Genomic DNA, 20148 nt, shown 5'->3' on the forward strand with positions numbered 1-20148 from the left:
ATATATATACACATACATACAGATAATTTAAAAAAATAGTACCTGTAGTAATATGTTTCTGTATTAGGATTTTTTTTTTATTAATTCTCATAAAAGGGTTATAAAATATGGTCTAATCTCCATCTAAGCCATTATAATAACTAAAGACAGTCTTGGTAAAACACCACATATAACATTTACATAATAATGACATCTTTATTGAAATTGTTTAGGCTGTCAAGGTTCTAATGGAAAAATGTGCACCTCTAGGCTAATGAAATCTGGAAAACAGGGTAATTGGACTCCAGGGTTGTAATTAAGAGATATAGAAAAGCTGTGGTATGGTGCACTGCCCTTTATAAAGGAACTGATTTGCTCTGTGATTGTCTAAATGTCTAAAGAAAGATCTCTACTATGGAGCCATGCCTGAATCAAAAGTAATTTCAGTGGATCGTTCAGGAATAATTATAGAAATGCACAGAACTGCTGCATAACCATTTCTGAGTTCATCATTCCACTTTATGACAAACTGTCCACAAAGAAAATACAGTATTACTACTAGTCTCCATAGGTGTGGGTCGTCGTACAAAGATCCCAGAAAAAGTTGAGCGTGAAATGCTAGTGGAGGTAAAACTGAGCCCCTAGTATAACAGCATAGAACATGTAGACATTTAGTTCACTTGCAAGACATTCTGATCATGTGTTCAATATAAAAAAGGCACTAACCACAAAAGATGTTCACAAGAACAACATGAAGAAAAACATTGCTTTTCCAGAAAAAAAAAGTGGAAAAGTAGAAGTGAAGTCTTATTTTAAAATAATTTGCTGAGGGGACAGTCAGCATTTTGTTCCCCAGTACAGTAAACCATGCATTCTTAGTGCACAGGCTTGGCAGGATCCTTGCCAAGATGAAGTAACGTCCTTGCACATGCATGACGTTACAATGGTTACATCGTTTAGGGATTGGCCAATCAGGTGGCTAAATACTCAGAACCCAAAAGAAGACTGGGACAAAAATGGAAGAGTCAATGAGAGAGGACAGCCAGGACATTGCAGGGCTGTAGGGGATCACTTTGGCTGAAAGAGTGCCATACGTGCTAATATGTGCATACTAGCGCATTATGCCTAAAAGCTCATGTGACCCATTTTGTTCCTGCTTTACTTCCACTTTGTTTATAAAAGGTCACCAGGATGTTCTTCAATATTTCTTGGAGATTTAAATCTGGTTGGAACTCCGTGCTGGACAGATTGCTATCAAATAAAGAAACATGCAATTATCTAATAACAACTGATAATGTTTTGAATTCTGTGTACCTGAAGTTTAACAGACATTGTATGGTGTGAAATATGTGTGGATTAAACCTGTAGTGAGAGAAGAAAGAGTTGCCATTGTTGATTTTGCCTCCTGAAAATGCATAATGACCATACTTAATATTGCATCTTTGATCTGGAACAAGTACATAGATCAGGAATTATAGATCAGGCTTTAACAGAAGGAAACATATGTGTTGTAATGGTCCAGTCAATGGTGAGAAATGCTTCCTAAACAGTTTTATTCAGACCTCCATGTAGCAAACTATTTAAACAATTACTTTTGCTCAGTCTTTTCAGAGGTAAATGATACTAACAAAAACAAGTTTGGGGATCTTATTGGTTCTAGCAGTTAAAGTTCATTTTTAGTGTTTCTAGAGGCAGAGGCAGTGGTAGGAGATGACCTTTTCTAACCCAAAGTTAAAGTGTATGAGAACTCAATACAGCCAATGAAGATACAGTATGTCACCAGCACACCGAAGGTATGTATCCCCAAAAAGTATTTATTAACAGGAGCATAGTCACAAAACTGATAATGGCAGATACATGCACACCATACACTGGCATGGCATCCAGTAATTCCCAGCAGTGATCACAGGGATGCAATCTGACCATACCATGTGGTACTATATTGTTTTTTTAAGTGAAGAAGGAAAAGCAAAATTATAGCACTAAAAACACACTAAAGTCACTTGTAACAAAAGATTTTTTTCTAGTGTTTTAGAATATAAACGTTTATATAAACACCATTAACAATTATCACACTCAAATTGTATTATCTGATACAGTATTTATCTGCTGTACCAAAGACGAAATTAGATTTCAGTATGTACTCAATATTTGTGTTAAAGTATCACTTCTGAAATTTAACACAGCAAAATAATTATTGACGTGAGACAGTGTAGAGATCACACAAACCTTAATTTAAGACCTGCAGAGATGCACAATATTGGGATAAACTATATAGTAAATAAAACCTTTACCTGTATTAAATTGAAGCAAAAAAATTAATTGTAACTATTGGCACATATTGAAGATGAAGTACTGAAGGAAATGGTTGCTAGTAAATGATGACCAAAGAAGATGGATATCGAATACAGCTCAACTGTATAGGCAAGGCCAAAACTACATATATTTAGGGGCATATTGCAAAAGATAGTCTTATCTTATATTACAAAGATTAATATTACTATACAATTGCACCATTTAAGTTGTGTTTTAATGTGATTCAAATTTCACATTGTCAGCTTGGATTTTTTTATGATAGTTGTAAATGAGGCTCTTTATTTTTTCAATGCTCCCCATTCTTCTTGTCAAAATGCCTATGTGTTCTGGAACCTCTGTGCTTGTGGAGCATGAACTTCATGTTTGGGATCTCCCCAAAGTGGCTCATTGATGTTGAAGTCAGGAGATTGTAATGGCCACTCCATTACCTTTACCTTTTCCTGCTGCAGACACTAATGGACCGGTTTTACTTTGCTTGGGATTATGGCTATGTTGGAAAGTTGAAGTGCATCCTGTGCATAGATTGCACAAAGTTTCTTCCAAAAGTTTCTAAAGAGGTTGTTCTCTCCATTTGTTCTACCTTACTTATTTTATAATTGCTCCCTACATGCTATTCCCTAGAATCTATGATGCCCATAAACTTCAGTGACCTGGGAAATCCGCATATTTTTAAATACATTTTAATACAGATTTTCAATAAATAGCTTTACATTCCATGTTGTAGATTTCTTATAAACCAGCAGTTATTCATGCACAGTTATATGTGGGGCATTAAGGAATTATTATATGGCTTTACCTTCCAAAATTGTTGTTGTTATATAATAAGGACAGAAATGTAAACTTTGGTAATAAAGAGAGATGCGTCTTACTCCAGGTGTAATAAATAAAACAAGATCTCTTCTACCCTTTAGCTTCCCCCTCTGGTTTAACAAAGCCTTGGCAATGTTGAGTCCACTTTACCTAATTACTGTATTTAATTTGTATTTACTGTAAAAAAAGTGTTTAGAATACTTTTTACATAAAAGGTAATTTAATTTACTTATTATACCCTGTGCATATAGGTAGGGCATGATTTGTAATATCTTCCTAGAACACAAATATTAGTAGACATGTGCAAAAATTTGTTTTGTTTTGATTCTGAATTTGCGTTATCTTGTTTTTCGGGATTCGGGTCAGAAATTCAATTTGTTTCGGGATTCGGACAAAACTCCCTACACCTTACCAAGCCATGTGCCCTCGGCATTGGGAGGGTGTCCCCATGCCGATAGGGACAAGGGCCTCTTCACCACAACCCTGACCCGGTGGTTGTGGGGGGCTGCGGGCAAGGGGGCTTATTTGCATCAGGGTACCCCTTTAATTAAAAATGGGGGCTCCGCCCATTTGACATTCTCAGCTGGCTGTATATGTTAAAATAAAAAATGAAGCTTAGTTGCAGGTGCCCATGGTCATTTCAGTTTATTGTTAACTAAAGTTTGCATAGATTCTAATAATTGCTTTTAACGAACTATGAAAAAACACCCTAAAGTAACAGAATGTGTCATGGAGATTCCATAAATTAGGCATTTGTTCAAAGTGTGCAATGTAACAAGCTATGTCCTGACATTGTTGAGAAAAATTTTTTCTTGGTGGGAGGACAACTGATGGTTGGTATTTCTGACATTGTTGAGAAAATTTTTTTCTCATCCCCATGCATCCCTATGGTATTTCTGTGCTCTGTTCACACCAGCACAGTCCGTTCCGAACCATACTGCTTGTCTCATTTTCTCTGGTCTGGAATGCATGGAAACACATCATAAATGCATGCAAATACACTTACATGCACCTGAAAGGCCATTTTAAGTTAAAAAAAAACAGCAAAATCACGTTCTGGAACGCAGCAAAATCACTGTAAAAAGTGGAAAAATGCAATGCCTCAGGGTTTGTTCACACCATCTCCAGACAAGATGTGGATGCCTTTCTGTAAAAGCATGTATGTGTGTGTTTGATGCATTCTTGTACCCCCCCCCCCCATTTGTTTTTCTTGGGTTTAAGCGTGTTCCAGATTGTTTAGATATGTTTATATGCATTTTATAAAACTGTACTTTTGATTAAAAATCTCTGGAACTGAACACAATGGTGTGAACTATTCTTATGTTTACCATTGGAATTACTGTGTGCATTTTTGGTCCGGATAAAAATATGTTCGGGTCTGGATCTGGTCTGCAGTTGTTGGTGTGAACAAAGTTTGGGTTCCTGCTGCAGGTATCTTGATAGCAAAGCAAGTATCAAGTTTGGTTCAAGTTTTTTTTTTAAATTATTATTATTTTTAATTATTATTTATATGAAGCCTTTGCATTAAAAATTACTTTTAGTGCAACACAGTCTGTGAGCTATTCTTGTAAAAAGAAGTCAGAGCAAACAAAATTAAAGAGTTGTTGGTGACCAATCAAAATTTTATATTCCCAGAAAGCAGTTTTGACTATAAGCAACTACCCCACTTTGTTTACTTTATTTGGCCTTCATTGTATGTGTAACAAACAACATGGGAACAAATTAGCTTTCAGTTGACATGTTATTTTATAAAATGCATATTACATGTTTAGCTATGAAAGGTATCTTATCTCAGTTTTTTAGGTTTGTATGAACAGTGGGACTTTGATGTACATGCAGTCAGCCAATATTTTGAAGCAGTATTCTATGATTCCTATAATATGTGTGCTGCCTCTTCAAACTACATACAGACCTCCCAACCTTACCCATGTAATAAGGTACAACATAAATTTCACATGAACCCTTTTAAAGGGGGCTTGTTCACAACGGCCTATTTTTGCGTACAGACTGGTGTCTACTGGGTGGGGGTGGTGCCTTGCATTGTTACACACATTTGTTTGACATTTAAATTAAGTTTAAACAAAAAAAAAAAGGTAGTGACATTTCATTAATTTGAATTCCCCAGAACTCAGCTGCAGTATGATGACTAGTGCAAACATGAGGTGTGGAAAAATGCTGTGTGACAACAACCCACCTTTCTATGGGACCCCGTTAACACCTCATCATTCTGGTATGAACAGGGCACATTGTTTTCTATGTGTCCTTGCGGTGACTGGTGTTGATTAGGTGCGGCAAACACCATTCACTGCACATGGTGCAAACAAGCCCTTAAAATTCATGTGATGTGGCCGAGACTAGCTGGAATGCAGGATCTGCAAATGTATAATCCTGTTGGTTTTTGTTTTTTTATACCACAGATTCAGCAGTTATAACTAGGAGAGTTCATTATAACAATCATTATACAATTATGTAAGCAGGTGTCACAAAATAACACAACTAACATTTTATGCTTTAATTAATTTAATGAACTTAATTAAAACCAGAAACAGTAATGTGCACAGATTGGAACTTTCATATCATTATAAATAGAACATTGTGTAGCAACGACTGCAATCATACAATTGAGAATTAGGCATTTGTTTCTCATTTTGACCTCCCTACGTCCCTAGTGGCTTTTTTTTCTCTTTTTTTACACAAAAAATATTATTGTAAACTTATATCAAAATTGTCACTTTTTTTGAACTAACACACTTACTTGTGTTTTACAGGTTTCACTTGGTCTTCTGCATGCACAAGCCACTCATATCCTGTGGCCACCGCAACGATGGCAAAAATTGAAGCCAGTTCTACCTGAAGAACGAAAACCAGTCTACATAGACGATGACTGAGTTCCACTACAAAATCCTTACTTATGCCTGAATGTTCAAATTACATATTTGTCAAATACTCATAATTGAATGCAAATTATGTATTTCTAATTTTACACTAATATTTACAGTATTGCAAGTTTAAGAACACCTCATGTTATTAGTTTGGAATTATTTTTGTTATTTTTTCATACTGGCTTTTTCAGTTTAGTATCCTATATTACATGTAGAAAATATTAATCAGATTCATTTTCTTGTTAAAAACAAAAACTATTGCCAATAGGACAGGCAAAAAATATATATTTTTAACAGCTTTCAAATGCAATAATTCTAATGATTTACAGGTTTTTCCACTGCTGTACTTTCAGATTGATAAAACATGTAACCGTATGTTTCAAATAAAGCAAGAAAAATGGATACTTGAGATACTCTTACTTCCTTGATGCCAATTAACATTATGAGAGTAACCACCTCCTCTATTGCTAGGTATTCACATCCTGCACAGGACCACATCTTGGAAAAATTTAGGGGACAATATCTAACCAGACAAAAAGTAAAAGTAAACTTTATTAATTTGCTGCTGATTTCAGATTGATTAATGAGGGCAGTAAGTTGTACTGCCAGATCTATAAAGTAACACATATGACCGGTTAGGGAATGCTAGCAACTACATCTTGGGATAACTAATGAACAAAAAAAAACAGGCCTACAGTGTGAAAATTGGTTAAAATTCAGAAAATGCAAAAATAAGTCTCATACAAAAGAAGAAAGAGCATCTGTACTTCGGGTCGGCCAAACATGCAGAGCATGTTCGGCCGACCCGAAGCCACCCGATGTACGGCTGATTTCAGCCGATATACTGCTGAAATCAGCCGTACCAGCCTGAAGTGAATAGCCGAACAGCTTCACTTCAGGTCGGTCTTTCACTCGGCTGCCTACGGCAGCTTAGTGAATAGACCCTTAACACTTTTTCTATTTCTATCAGTTCCTCTAATTTATGGCTCCTCATAACAGGAAATAGGCAAAAGACTGGCACACTACATATATTTTAAGAAAAAGCAAAATTTTTAAGTAAAGTCAAATGCATCCATAGACCTTTTTTTGGCAGGGGTTTAAACCATTCCTTACTTTATCCAAAATAGTTTTTCTGCATTCTCGTTGGGGAGATTTACATGGAAACATGTCAGAGTAAGTAAGAGAAATTCTCCCCAAAGTGAGGGCTCTTTCAAATAGTTACAAAAAGCACACAAAGATAGCACAAACAGCGCTCTCGGATTGGAACTAGGGAATTTAATTATGTGTTCCTAACTGGCCTGCAGCCCTAGGAGACAGGAGTACCTGTACTTGTGAAAAACAAAAAGGACAAACGTGAGGGCGCAAAGCTAAAGAGGCTATCTAACTGGGCTAGACATTGCAAGGGAAACAACAGAATGGAATCATGTACTTACTACTTTGGTGGGTCAGAGGACCGGATAAACACCGGTCTGTGGGGAGGATCGTGGAGTCCTAGGTGTGTGTTCTCAATGGAGGCTGGTGTGCTGCCTGAGGCTGCTTATCCCAAGGAGGAGAGAAGAGAGGGGTAGACGGGGGGCGGGTTGTATAGTCGTGGGTGGAGGGTCGGGAGCAACGCGTTTTGAGGATACAACCTCTTTTTTAAGCTCAACGAGGATACAACCTCTTTTTCAAGCTCAACGAGAATGGTTGAGCTTGAAAAAGAGGTTGTATCCTCGAAACGCGTTGCTCCTGACCGTGTCAGCTTCCCGGCTGACTTTTGATCCATCACCACCGTCACAGCTCGGGTACATGTCAAGCCCGGTCCTTACACAGACTGAGCCGCTCTGTCTACAGCTGCGGCCACAGCAGCCGAGCCAGTTGCCACTTGTGCACACCTCCTGAACCTTCTGTTACAGCAGCGGGGATACGGACAATATCCTTGTGCCGCCTCCCGTCTACCCCTCTCTTCTCTCCTCCTTGGGATAAGCAGCCTCAGGCAGCACACTAGCCTCCATTGAGAACACACACCTAGGACTCCACGATCCTCCCCACAGTCCGGTCTTTATCCGTTCCTCGAACCCACCCAAGTAGTAAGTACATGATTCCATTCTGTTGTTTCCCTTGCAATGTCTAGCCCAGTTAGATAGCCTCTTTAGCTTTGCGCCCTCACGTTTGTCCTTTTTGGTTTTCAAATAGTTACCTAAACCAGTGTCTCCTTTACAACAGTTTCCCTATATTTCGTTTTCAGTGACACCTATAAAAGTTTGAATTTCCCATCACTTTCTTTCTGGTGGCATACTGTCAACATGACAGAGGGTGAACAGTAGCCTGGGGGGCTTGTATGCGACAACATGCATAGACGTTTTAAAACAAAGGCACAGGCATTTGTATACACATGCTTGTATCATATAAGGAACTTGTTTAAAGTCCCCTTTCACATTTATTTTGTGGGATTTATGGTCTATGGGGAATCGGATGTAAACAGACATGTGTCCATTCACATCAGATTACCCCTGACCTAGCACTCAGGTTTGTCAAAATGGAACACTGTTTCATTCATTTTTTACATACCTGTCCGGAGCCAGGGGTAACCAAGTGTAAACAGACACCCGTCAATTTATCAGTTGGGAGTGCAGTGATTTCTTTGAGATGCAATTAATACCTGTATGTATTACACTAAGGGAACATTCAGACCTGTCTGTTCCAGTGTGATGTGATAATGAGGTTTTTTTTTTTGAACGCCCACATGCTTTGCGTCAAGTCAGTCCATTCAAAGGAATAGGCTTCCTATGATATACATCATCGTGTACATTGGAGGTGCATTGGATTAATGTTTTGGGGTGGCATTGACAAGGTATTGTACATTAACATGCATATTTTTATGTACCACAGAGAGGTCTGAATGGGCCTTTACTTTGCATGCATGGGTTTACGTTAACAAATCTCTGTATTAGTAAATGCTGTTTTAACACCTCTCTCTGGGCAGGTTATTAACACCTCCTAACTCCAATTATGCAAATGCTATCAACAACTGGTTGCGACTAACAGATTATGTGGATTGGAGCAACATTCACCATATTTATTCCCAGATAATTTTTGTACAAGTCATTCTGAATTGAGAAAGCTTGTCGGATGAACAAGAAAACTTCTTCAAGAAAAATAATGCAAGTCCAGTTGTCTTGACTTATTTTTTACTGATATACCATGACCTGGATGAATGCGAACCTTCAGACATATTGTGACTTTGGCACCTTCATGAAATGTTATACAACACCCCATTTTTGCTTTTTTTTGTCTCAGTGTTGATGTACTCGGTCACCTTGGAATAAAAAAATGCCTTGTTGCTGTTAATATAATTTTGACTCATCTGTGGTTGTGTATTCATAGTACCACCCATTGTGCTCATAAGTCCTGTTAGCAGAAAGCTAGAAGTTCCATCATTGGGCTAATTACCTGAATATTGATAGCCTTCACTGACAGCTCAGATATTCTCCTCATTGCAGCTGCAGTCCCTCCCAGAAGCATTGTGAGAAGGCTCAAATGTAAACATGACATGGGAGCACCACACACTTACATAAAAGTAATTTGCACTGGACTTTCTAACCTTCACTCATTTGTAAAAAATAGCGAAGTCAATGTTTTGGCTGGCTAGAGGTGTTCTTTATTAACTTTTAGTTACGGGTTTCAAAAGCAGACATGCCCTTAGATGTCATTCTAAATGAAAATCAGGAAAACACTAACACTTTGAAAGTTTATAATTCCAGGGCAACATCTGTGCTGATTTTACAGCTTTGATATTGCTTGCTCATTGAAAATATAGAAAGCTATTATATTTGGCCTCTCAGTGAGTTCAGCTTGACAGGTATGATTTAGTATAAAAATGCTAAAGCTTGAACCAATTTTCTATTGTCAGTGATCAATGAGTTCTACATTCAGAATATTTTTAGATGTAAGTGAAAATAGCAAGAATTTTAGAAATACATCTTGGTTTATGCATAGTTTAAATTGTATTTTTATGCAAAGTATAGTGTCTGTACACACATACAGTATAATATATATATATATATATACACACATACATACATAAATACACACACACACACAATATATTATACATCATACACTATTGTTTGCATCTGCCTGCTGCTAGGTGTATCTTTGTCATAGGGCAACCAATAATAAGAGTGTTATTAACATCTATGTCTCCATAGCCAATAACTAGGAGGTTCATAGCCAGTGGTGCATGCTGGGAGAGGACATAAATATTCGGGGTGGACCATGTGAGACTCTTTGTCCTCTTGGGCTCCTGCCTGGGGGAGGCTGCTATGGAGTGTCTGATCTGACTAGGCCTGAAGCCTAAGAAGCAAAGCCATATGCATTGCTCACACTGAGCACTGAGCCTGGGGTATAAGAAGTGAAACTGGATGAAGATGACAAAAAACAACGTCACCATGTGTGGGGAGTCTGAGAAGTGATCCTCTGCTGCAACCTGAAATTCTATTCCTGAATGGACTAGTAACTTTTGATGCAAGTACTTTGTTATTATTATTATACAGGATTTTTAGCGCCTACAATTTGCGCCTTTACAATATAAGGAAGACATGACAATTATTACAATACAAGACAAGATGGTAAGGAGGGCCCTGTGAGGGCTTACAATCTAAAAGGGAGGGGCAAGTGATACATGAGGAGGTAGCTGTGTGGGGGAATTGTTTATCTGAACTTAAGTTTAATTGGTCGCCACAGGAGGGCAGGTAAGAGCTATTGGGGCAGCAATACTACTGAAATACCTAGACAGGCTAGGAAGACCACTATATATTCCAGCAGCTCCTTCGGGGCTGCTTTTTTACCAGTTTATCTTTTATGAATGTGGGTCTCCTGAAGACCATTTCTGAAATATTCCTGACAAATTTTGTTTCTTTAGCTGTCGCTCTTCAGTAAATACCAAAACTTCAATAAAATATGTGTCTTCCCTAAATTACACAATATTGTGCAGCCTATAAACTGTATAAATAATATGTAAACATTTGCAAAATATGCAAGTGACAAATATAAGTGCAGATAACAAGCACTTCGCCTTGCAAAAGCGACCTTCATAAAATGAAGGTCAAACGTTTATGCACTCGCATAGCATGGTCTTTACTCCAGTAACTTTCCTGCAAGGAACCAACCCCTCCACAAACAGGATGCATTAAGGTGCCCTCTAAAATATTTAAATGGTACTCAAAAGGACAAAAAGATCTCCATAATGTTCACTGTATAAAAGCAAATTCATTAAAAAAAAACACACGTTAAAAAAAATTCACTCACAATTAAAAGTGCACCTTCATCGTGCACCAGATGGTTAAGAACATACACAATGCTGTTGCTGATCTACAAGCGCATGTCAGTCCCCACCCACTACTCATGTCACTACTCTGTGCTCTACACATTATGTCTATTCAACTTCATCAGGTAGGTTAGAGCATGACATTTGTTCATTATTATAAATACCAATACTTCTTTAGAATATCTCGAATCTGTGCTGGCATGTATAGCGAGTCAACCATTTTAAATGTATAACTCCTGCAGTATACATTTTCGGTCACTAGATGGCAGTATTTAGTTCTGTTATATCAATTGTAGATTCTCTGTTGTATTGAATAGGGTAGAGGGTGGGGCTGTGGCTTCCTTCCTGTTTCCAGGTTGTGCCATGTGCAGCAAGCATTTCAGAGTGTGTGCTTGTGTTTCTCCGTGAGGCCGTGCAAGAAGTTCCAACACAACTTGATCATGGACTGAACCCCAGCTTAATAGAACCACTACCCCAGGACCACTACATCTCCTTAGACATTCTCCTGTTAATACTGTTCATCCGGCAAAAAGACAGGTCTTATGACAGAACGTGTTGTATTAGCCTGATGGACGAAATTCTTTAACACTTAGACGAGGCTACGATATAAGTTCCTCCCCTCGTTCGAGAAACAACCTATCACAAGGCGAATCCATTACCCACTCCTCCCCCTTGTCAGTTTTTAAAACTGACCGGTTTCCCGCGATCTGCTCGATCTTGTGGCTTGATAAAGAGGAATCTCCTCGAAACGCGTAGCCGTCTACCCACCGTGCACCTCCACCCCCCGTTTAGTCCTCTGCGACTTTTGTTGCTAGCAAGACCGTCGGACACCTTGAGACAGCACCCTGACAGCATTGCCAATACATACGGCACCAGGCGCTCCAGCGCTGTTCGCGGCTCCTCGCTCTCTCCCTCACATTCTCCCTATCCTAGCCGTCGCGGCCCGGCCTGGCCAGCCAAGTACGTGGGTGGCTTCATTATTGCAGTCATGTTCCAAGACCAGCTTAACATTTGACAACCTGAGGGTACTAGCTATTCAGCCTAGCCCCTGTTCCACCACTAACCTTTCATCTGCCAGACAGCAGGACCTGACCATCAGATCCTGAAGTGAAGATAAGGCGAGTTTTTGATATATATTTTGATATATACATGATTCAACATCACTATACAAGCATTGCCCATAAAATTGATTCCAGGTAGTAGCGCTCCTCCAAGAAGAGTCGGTTTGTTTGTTATTGGTACACAGGGTCCCTCCCCCTGTTATGAGGAGTTTCGCACACCACCAGTAGTTAATCTCCAGAGTTGTGTCTGACCTACAAGAGTGCGCTCTAAACATTGTGCTTTTTATTACTTTTAAGCACAAGTGTTTAGACAGAGGAGCCCAGGCAGTGTACCACATGTCATCATATGCTGCTTAATACAGACATATCTTCTCTCCACTAAGTGCAATTCAATAGGAAAGCCTCACAACATTGAAAAAAACATCCTCACTGACATGCACTAGCAGCATAATAATTATCTCCGTATTTATATTCAGAACCCTTACACAGTGGTCATGTTCTCTGGCTTTGTTTGGTTATTTGTTAAACCGTGTAGAAGTTGATCTGGCAGGCCGATAAAATGAACATGTTTATAATTGTTATTATATTGTTAACCTAATACCTTGTGTTTTTCTCTTGTCAAAAATAAATATTGAAAACACAACTCACAAACAACAGTACAAAATAAATTGTAATTCACTTCTGCAAACTCTGCAATCAATATTATGCTAAGTGAAACTTGCTCCCTTAATGGAAAATTAATGAAGTTTTCAGTGCGAAAAAAAGAAAGTGAATAAAAAACACATCCAAGATATTGCGTATTGTTATTATCTTGACAACATAGGTCACACATACTATGCCTGCTGTACTTGTCAAATAAAGAACAAATGATTAACAGAACAGAAGCTGTAGGTGACCTAAGCTGGTAATTCTCCAAGGCACTGGGGACCTTGAAGGTAGATCAATTAACTACGTAGACTGCGCTTCAGCTACATAAGCTCCTTCACTTCCAGCCATCAGTTCTGTTTGATAACACTGCAAAATGTCGTGTCTTTTCTAAACATATTGGTTGCAATACTACCAAAGGAATATAAAATTAACAGTTAAGTTGGAAAGCATTCTACAACATAGTGAAATATAAGGTGAAGCTGTAGTAAACTAGAGCTACATTTCAACTGCTAATTCTTTTGGGATCTTCCTTGGCAAATACCATATAACACAAGACATTAATGATGAGTGAACACACCGAAAAATGTATTAACAGTGAACTTTAATACAAACCCTACTGATGTGAATGGGGTTGAATATGCACAATCACTTCTGCCCATTTTCAAGGCTAATAGGCAAAGCATTGTCAAACACAGGGCATGGGGAGCTGGGCACTGCCTTGGAGGCCAATGCAAAAAAAGTTTTAAAAAAAATTAATGCATAGCAAGGAAAGGGCCCTCCACTATATGCAACTTTAAGGACGACATGGAAACAAACAGTTTTTCAAATTATATGCTTCAAAGATATCTATGTGTTATATGTCAAAGCTCAAACAAAAGTGAGGTCAAGTGAATTGATGGTTAGCAGCCGTGTTATTTGAACCCCCCAACATTACTAGCTATTGGCGGTGTTAATTAACTTTTCCCCCCTGCATTGGTGGGTAGTGGCAGTGCTGTTAAATCTAGCTCCTCTTGTAACATTGGTGGTTAGTGACATCAGTCCAGCTCTATACTTCTATCTACTACTATAATGCTCAATTAAGCGTCAGGTACAGGTAACCAGAGAGCATCCCAGCATCTGGAACCCCGCTGCCACTCTGCAAGGTGCCCAACAGGGGCAAGATGCACAAAGAAAGACCACAACCTGTGTATTGGGCACCAGGAGTATAGCTAGCAGTAGTCATCTTCAACTGGGCTAGTGTAATGTTGAAGACATTTTAGGGGTCATACAAAGATGATTTACATGCCAGAAGTATAATACAGTCTGTGTGTAGATGTTTATCCACATGTAACAAGACATTTTTAGTTTTAAGACTGAATGTTGATTTGTTTTTTTAAATATGATGTTATTAATTAGTGAAGTCGTGGCATATACATCAACACTGATGTGAGTGTTCCAAAAAAACCAAACACTTATTCATAATTGTAATAAACATTGATTTAGAGAATGTAGAATGCAATTTAATGTTTACAGAAATACACTTTATATTGTCTCTGGAATGCAAAGGCTATGCTTCAAACCAGCTATTTTATACTTGGATTAAGTGAAAAACAGAAAATGTAAAACTTGCTGAAGCATAAAAAGACTAATTATAAAATGCATAACCACACTAAATTTTAATTATTGAGGAAGGTAGCAGTGCTTTAAATATCTTTAAGAAATTAAATGCTGCACTGCACTGTTGTATTTTCATTAAATACAAACATTCAAGAGTAATTATGTAGAAAAGCATTACAACTTAAAAAAACTTTGGGGGTTATTCATAGCCCGTACAGCTCCCGAAGTTGGCTTTCCCTGCTCTGTTTTTGTTTTTTCTGACAACGGCGCCGCCAGCCATCGTCAGTCAGAAAAAGAAAAAAAACAGCTTAGGAATGCATAGCTAGATTCCTATTTGCTATTGGCTTTTGCAAAGTGAAATAGCTAACTAGCTATTGCACCAACCCACTGCTGCTGTCAATCAGCAGAGGGGACCTGAAGTTCTCCATCAGGTCCTCTGCTTGTGATTGTCAGCAGCAGAGGGTGGGTGCAATAGCCAGCTTGCTATTAGATATTGCAAATTGAAATAGCCAATATGAATCTAGCTACATTCCTATGCTGATTTTTTTTTTATTATTCTGACAGCAGCAGCTGTCAGAATACAAAAAAAAAAGAAACTTGCAGATAGCAAAGAAGCTATTGCTTCCTCTGCTATCTGCCATCATTTCAGGGAGGTGATCTCTCCCCCCTGAATTACAATGAGAGCTTAGCAGAGCCAACTCTGCTGAGCTCTCATGGTACTGACAGTTCAGCGTCCCCTGGTTACAAAGTAACCAGGGGACGTTGAACTGTCAGTACCATGAGAACTCAGCAGAGTCAGCTTTCTTATCACCTCCAGGTCTGCTAATTGTTTTCTACTTTTTTTTCTACTTTTTAAACCGTTTTTCTATTCTGCTCGGGACCACAGAGGTACCGAGCAGAATAGCCAAGCCGAATGCCGTTTGGCGGCATTCTGCTATTCACTCACTGCTGTTCCGCATCTATGAGAATAGGCCGAATAGCAACGGGTAGCCTGCCGGAGTTTCGGCTCAGCCTATCCAGATGTTGGATCGGCTGAGTCGAACTCCTTCTGCACTTCGGGTCAGCCGAACATGCTGAGCATGTTCGGCCGACCCGAAGCCAGCCGCAGCAAGCCGATGTGTGGCTGATTTAATTCGGTGTACGACTGAAATCAGCCGTACAAGCCTGCTGTGAATATCCGAACAGCGTTCGGCTCACTTCACTTCGGGTCGGTTATTCACATGGCTGCCCTCAGCAGCTTTGAGAATAACCCACTTTGTCTTCACACTTCATACATTTTATCTACACTACATGAATGGGAGCATAATAATTTTTGGACCAAATACACCATAGTGTTGCGTTAAGTGCACGGAATCTGTGTAAACAAGCCCATTAGTGCAAAAAAAGTTTTACTGATCATTTTAATGTAGTTTTACAGAAGGCGAGGGAAAAGCCTAATTTGATTCTGACTTTTCAAAGTACACACGATTTCATGTCTGCTAAAGCATCATAGTTTGAATAGTATCAGGATTTGAGCTATTAATATTCACTTTCTGCCTCACCATCTGGTCAATTTGAGATTGCTGATAATACATTGCAAGGGGAGTTTATCAAAACTGGAGCAGACAACCAAGCAGCTTCTCTCTTTCATTTTCAAATCTTAACAGAACAAGCTGAGTAGAGAAGCTAATTGGTTGCCATGCACAGCTGCTCCAGATTTTGTCTGCTCCAGTTTTGATAAATTCCCTCTGTCTATGTATAAAATATTTGCAAACCAAACAGCTCTGCAAATGTCTACGTTTTAGATTTGCTGCACATTATGGCCATCTGATGGAGCTGAGCAACATAGGAATTTCATAATGTGCTCCGAATATTAAACCCAGATGTTTGCTCTGAGTACATTTTATATCCCATAGTGTTAATGTTGGGTATTATGTCAACATGGGTGCACTGAAGAATGCACTAAAAGTGGGAAACAATTCCCACTGTAGCTTACAAGAGGACTGTGGGACTATAGATGGCCCACCCATTTCACTACAGTGGGTATTAGCAACTTATTTAAGTTTCATAAACTTTACCCACTATACTGTTGATAGGGACAGTAACAGAGACATCCTTGTGTTCTATGCATGCATGTTACATCTTATCCTTCATATCCTATTATTAAAATAGATTGCACTTCCTGATTTCCGTGAAGAACTACTGTTTCCTGCAAGTAACTAGGGTTCATGATACTGTTCTGAGTAATCAGGTGCTTATGGGAAATGTGACCTTAGTATCGAGCTTTGACCTTTGCTGCTGTATGCTCCAATGAGAGACTGAAACTTCTTCCAGGAAACCCCCTTCCAAAGCTTGGCACTCAATTTCTTCCAAATGTCAGCAGTAGCTTCTCTGGCAGCTCTCCCGCCACTATCCATATTATGCTCTCTGACCATTCGGACTATGTTCTCTGACAGCTCTACAACTACCATCCAAATGTTCTCTATCAGCTCCCTCCATCCCCTACTGTGTGCAGTAGCAGGTCACATTTCTCTCCACCCTGATCTCTCTCCATAAAACACTCTTCTGTATCCTGTGCTACACACTCTCCAGCCCCTAATGTTGGCTACTGATGTGGACACACACTCCAAAGACCTTAATAGCCCTCAAACTATTTAACACCGATCCACCCCGCCCTCCCCAGCCATGCTCATTTTTCCTCTCTACCTACTCCAAGGATTAAAAATATCAGTTGCTGAACCTCTTGGCTCCCCCTCTACCTTCTTTTTTACCTGGTCCATGATCAGTGTCAAGACTTGCTTTTCTCCCCTCATCCTTGTTCAGTCTGCTTACTCTTCTATTGCACTTTCTTTAAACCCAAAATCAAATGATCAGCTCCTGCTTTATTTCATCTCTCAGCAAAATATGATCAGCTGTACTTTCTCCTCCATCCCTGGACAATAATTAAGTCTCATCCCACCTTCTGTCCTTCCTGTCTGCAATTATCTGCCACACTGCCTATACCCCTAGCAACAGTGGCGACCCTAGGAACAATATATAGGGGGGCACATAAAATACCACAGTCAAAACTGGGGGGGCACTAATAATTTTCACAACTAAATCATACCACTGGAAACAAACTAAAATATATATATATATAAATAAGATTACAATACACGAGAGTAATGTGGTATGCAGTGATACCGTTTTATTGTACTAACCTCATACTTAAAAAACAAAACTTTCAAGAGTGTTCCTTTCTTCCTCAGGTATTGCTCCAGACCTGAGAAACAGGTAACACAGAGTACGGAGGACAGTAATGTAACACTGGGTGTGAAGGTCAGTAATGTAACACAGGATGCGGAGGTCAGCTGTGCGTGTAACGCAGAGTGCGAGGTCAGCGGTGCGTGTAACGCAGAGTGCGGAGGTCAGCGGTGCATGTATTGCAGAGTGCAAGGTAAGCGGTGCGTGTAACGCAGAGTGTGGAGGTCAGCGGTGCGTGTAATGCAGAGTGTGAGGTCAGCGGTGCGTGTAATGCCGAGTGCGAGATCAGCGGTGTGTGTATTGCAGAGTGCGAGGTCAGCGGTGCGTGTAACGCAGAGTGCGAGGTCAGCGGTGCGTGTAACGCAGAGTGCGAGGTCAGCGGTGCGTGTAACGCAGAGTGCGAGGTCAGCGGTGCGTGTAACGCAGAGTGCGAGGTCAGCGGTGCGTGTAACGCAGAGTGCGAGGTCAGCGGTGCGTGTAACGCAGAGTGCGAGGTCAGCGGTGCGTGTAACGCAGAGTGCGAGGTCAGCGGTGCGTGTAACGCAGAGTGCGAGGTCAGCGGTGCGTGTAACGCAGAGTGCGAGGTCAGCGGTGCGTGTAACGCAGAGTGCGAGGTCAGCGGTGCGTGTAACGCAGAGTGCGAGGTCAGCGGTGCGTGTAACGCAGAGTGCGAGGTCAGCGGTGCGTGTAACGCAGAGTGCGAGGTCAGCGGTGCGTGTAACGCAGAGTGCGAGGTCAGCGGTGCGTGTAACGCAGAGTGCGAGGTCAGCGGTGCGTGTAACGCAGAGTGCGAGGTCAGAGGTTCGTGTAACGCAGGGTGCGAGGTCAGAGGTGCGTGCAATGCAGATAGAAAAGGGACTTACAATGCTGATGTGAAATTCATGTTCTCTGTCCTCATGCCCTCTTCTTCCTCTCCAGGTGGTGGTGGGGGGGAGAGCAAAGATGCTTCCTGGAGGAAAATCCCCAAGCAGGGACACGGGGGGGGGGAGGCAATAGCCCCCCCATAGAGCGACGCCTATGCCTAGCAATGACTTTTCTCAGCTGACCCCTGATCTGTGACATGGTTTGTTCACGTATTGGTTGTCAAAAAGTCACTGATGCATCAGCGGGCAAACTTCTGGTTGATGACTTTTTATTGCAGGTGTTGTTACAACTAGATTTCCTCAGCTGTCTTGTCTCCCTAAAATTAACACCTACAAATTCTGAGAACAAATGAGAAGTAGTAGGAATATCAAAGCTTAAAGATGGTCTCTGGGACAGGGTTAACATTTTTCTTCTTACTAAGAAAGACTAAAATGATTTATACCCTATAGCTACTCAAAGAAAAAAAATGCCATGAGAGAAATATGTGGTCTTTCAGGCATGACTCTGCCATAGCTTTTCTTAGGAAGTTATTGTGACCTAAATCACTGAACTGTCACCAGTGCCAGAAGCAGGTCATTCAGTGCCCAGGGTGAAAATTCTAAACTGTGTGCATCCCCCTTTTTCCCCCTCAGTTTATTACACAGGAATCAGTGTCTTAAAAAATATGTTTAATTAAAGAAAAGACTGAATTCACATATAGGTGTATACATATATCAGTGGTATCTATAGCACATGAGTCATGAGCAAAATAGTTTACCATTAAAATGTTTGTGTTGTATTACTGTGCGTGCATGTTAAAACAAATGTAATGCACACAAAATGCATGCAGAAACTCACATTCACAGTGATTCAATTTTCTTTGAACTTTTATTATGTTCTCTAGCGCTTGGTTTCCAGAAGGGAGGGACTGACAGCTCCTGCAGGGTCCTACACAGGAAGATCAACTCCAGGCAGGCCATACATGTGGCCGACTTCCCAACAATGCTTAGGAGCTTGCAGTGGCAGCCTTTGCGGCCTATTACATTTGGACTCCACCGCTGGGGATGTGGCTAGTACTGCAGAAGCCGGGTGTACATTGGGCACGTTTGTTAACATTTAAACTGCATTGTTGCAGGCATGCAACTGGTACTTTATGAGTCCTTTAAATTGTCTTTATAGGAGTCCTTGCAATTGTCTTTACCTGGTGCCAAACACTGAACAGACCACACAAGTGAGGTCAGTGGGCTACATGTTGGGCACCAGGGATGTAGCGCAAAGGCAAAAGGCACTGTTATAGTTCAAGTTCACTTAAAGTGTAGTTCCACTTTTGCAGCCAAAATTGTAATTACACCTATGTTATATTTGTTACATGTTCTCATTCACATGAAAAAATGCTGTTTGTGTAATTACATGCTCTATTCTGAAAGAAACATTTTCTACGGAGTTTTCCTCTGTAATGCAAGGAGGCAGGGAGGTTACAGTT

At 40.1% G+C, this 20148-nt stretch overlaps 1 protein-coding gene across 1 annotated transcript in view; it reads left to right on the top strand.

Moving 5' to 3' along the window:
- IMMP2L (inner mitochondrial membrane peptidase subunit 2) overlaps positions 1-5993 on the top strand; it is a 274254-nt gene extending 268261 nt beyond the window's left edge. The window contains exon 5 of the mRNA XM_018552524.1: positions 5874-5993. Within this exon, the coding sequence (XP_018408026.1) occupies positions 5874-5993 (120 nt within the window). The remainder of the gene's footprint in view (positions 1-5873) is intronic.
- Positions 5994-20148: the final 14155 nt, after the last annotated feature.

The sequence above is a fragment of the Nanorana parkeri genome, unplaced genomic scaffold (assembly GCF_000935625.1).
Source record: "Nanorana parkeri isolate BGI_ZX_2015 unplaced genomic scaffold, ASM93562v1 scaffold91, whole genome shotgun sequence".
Lineage (NCBI taxonomy): Eukaryota > Metazoa > Chordata > Amphibia > Anura > Dicroglossidae > Nanorana > Nanorana parkeri.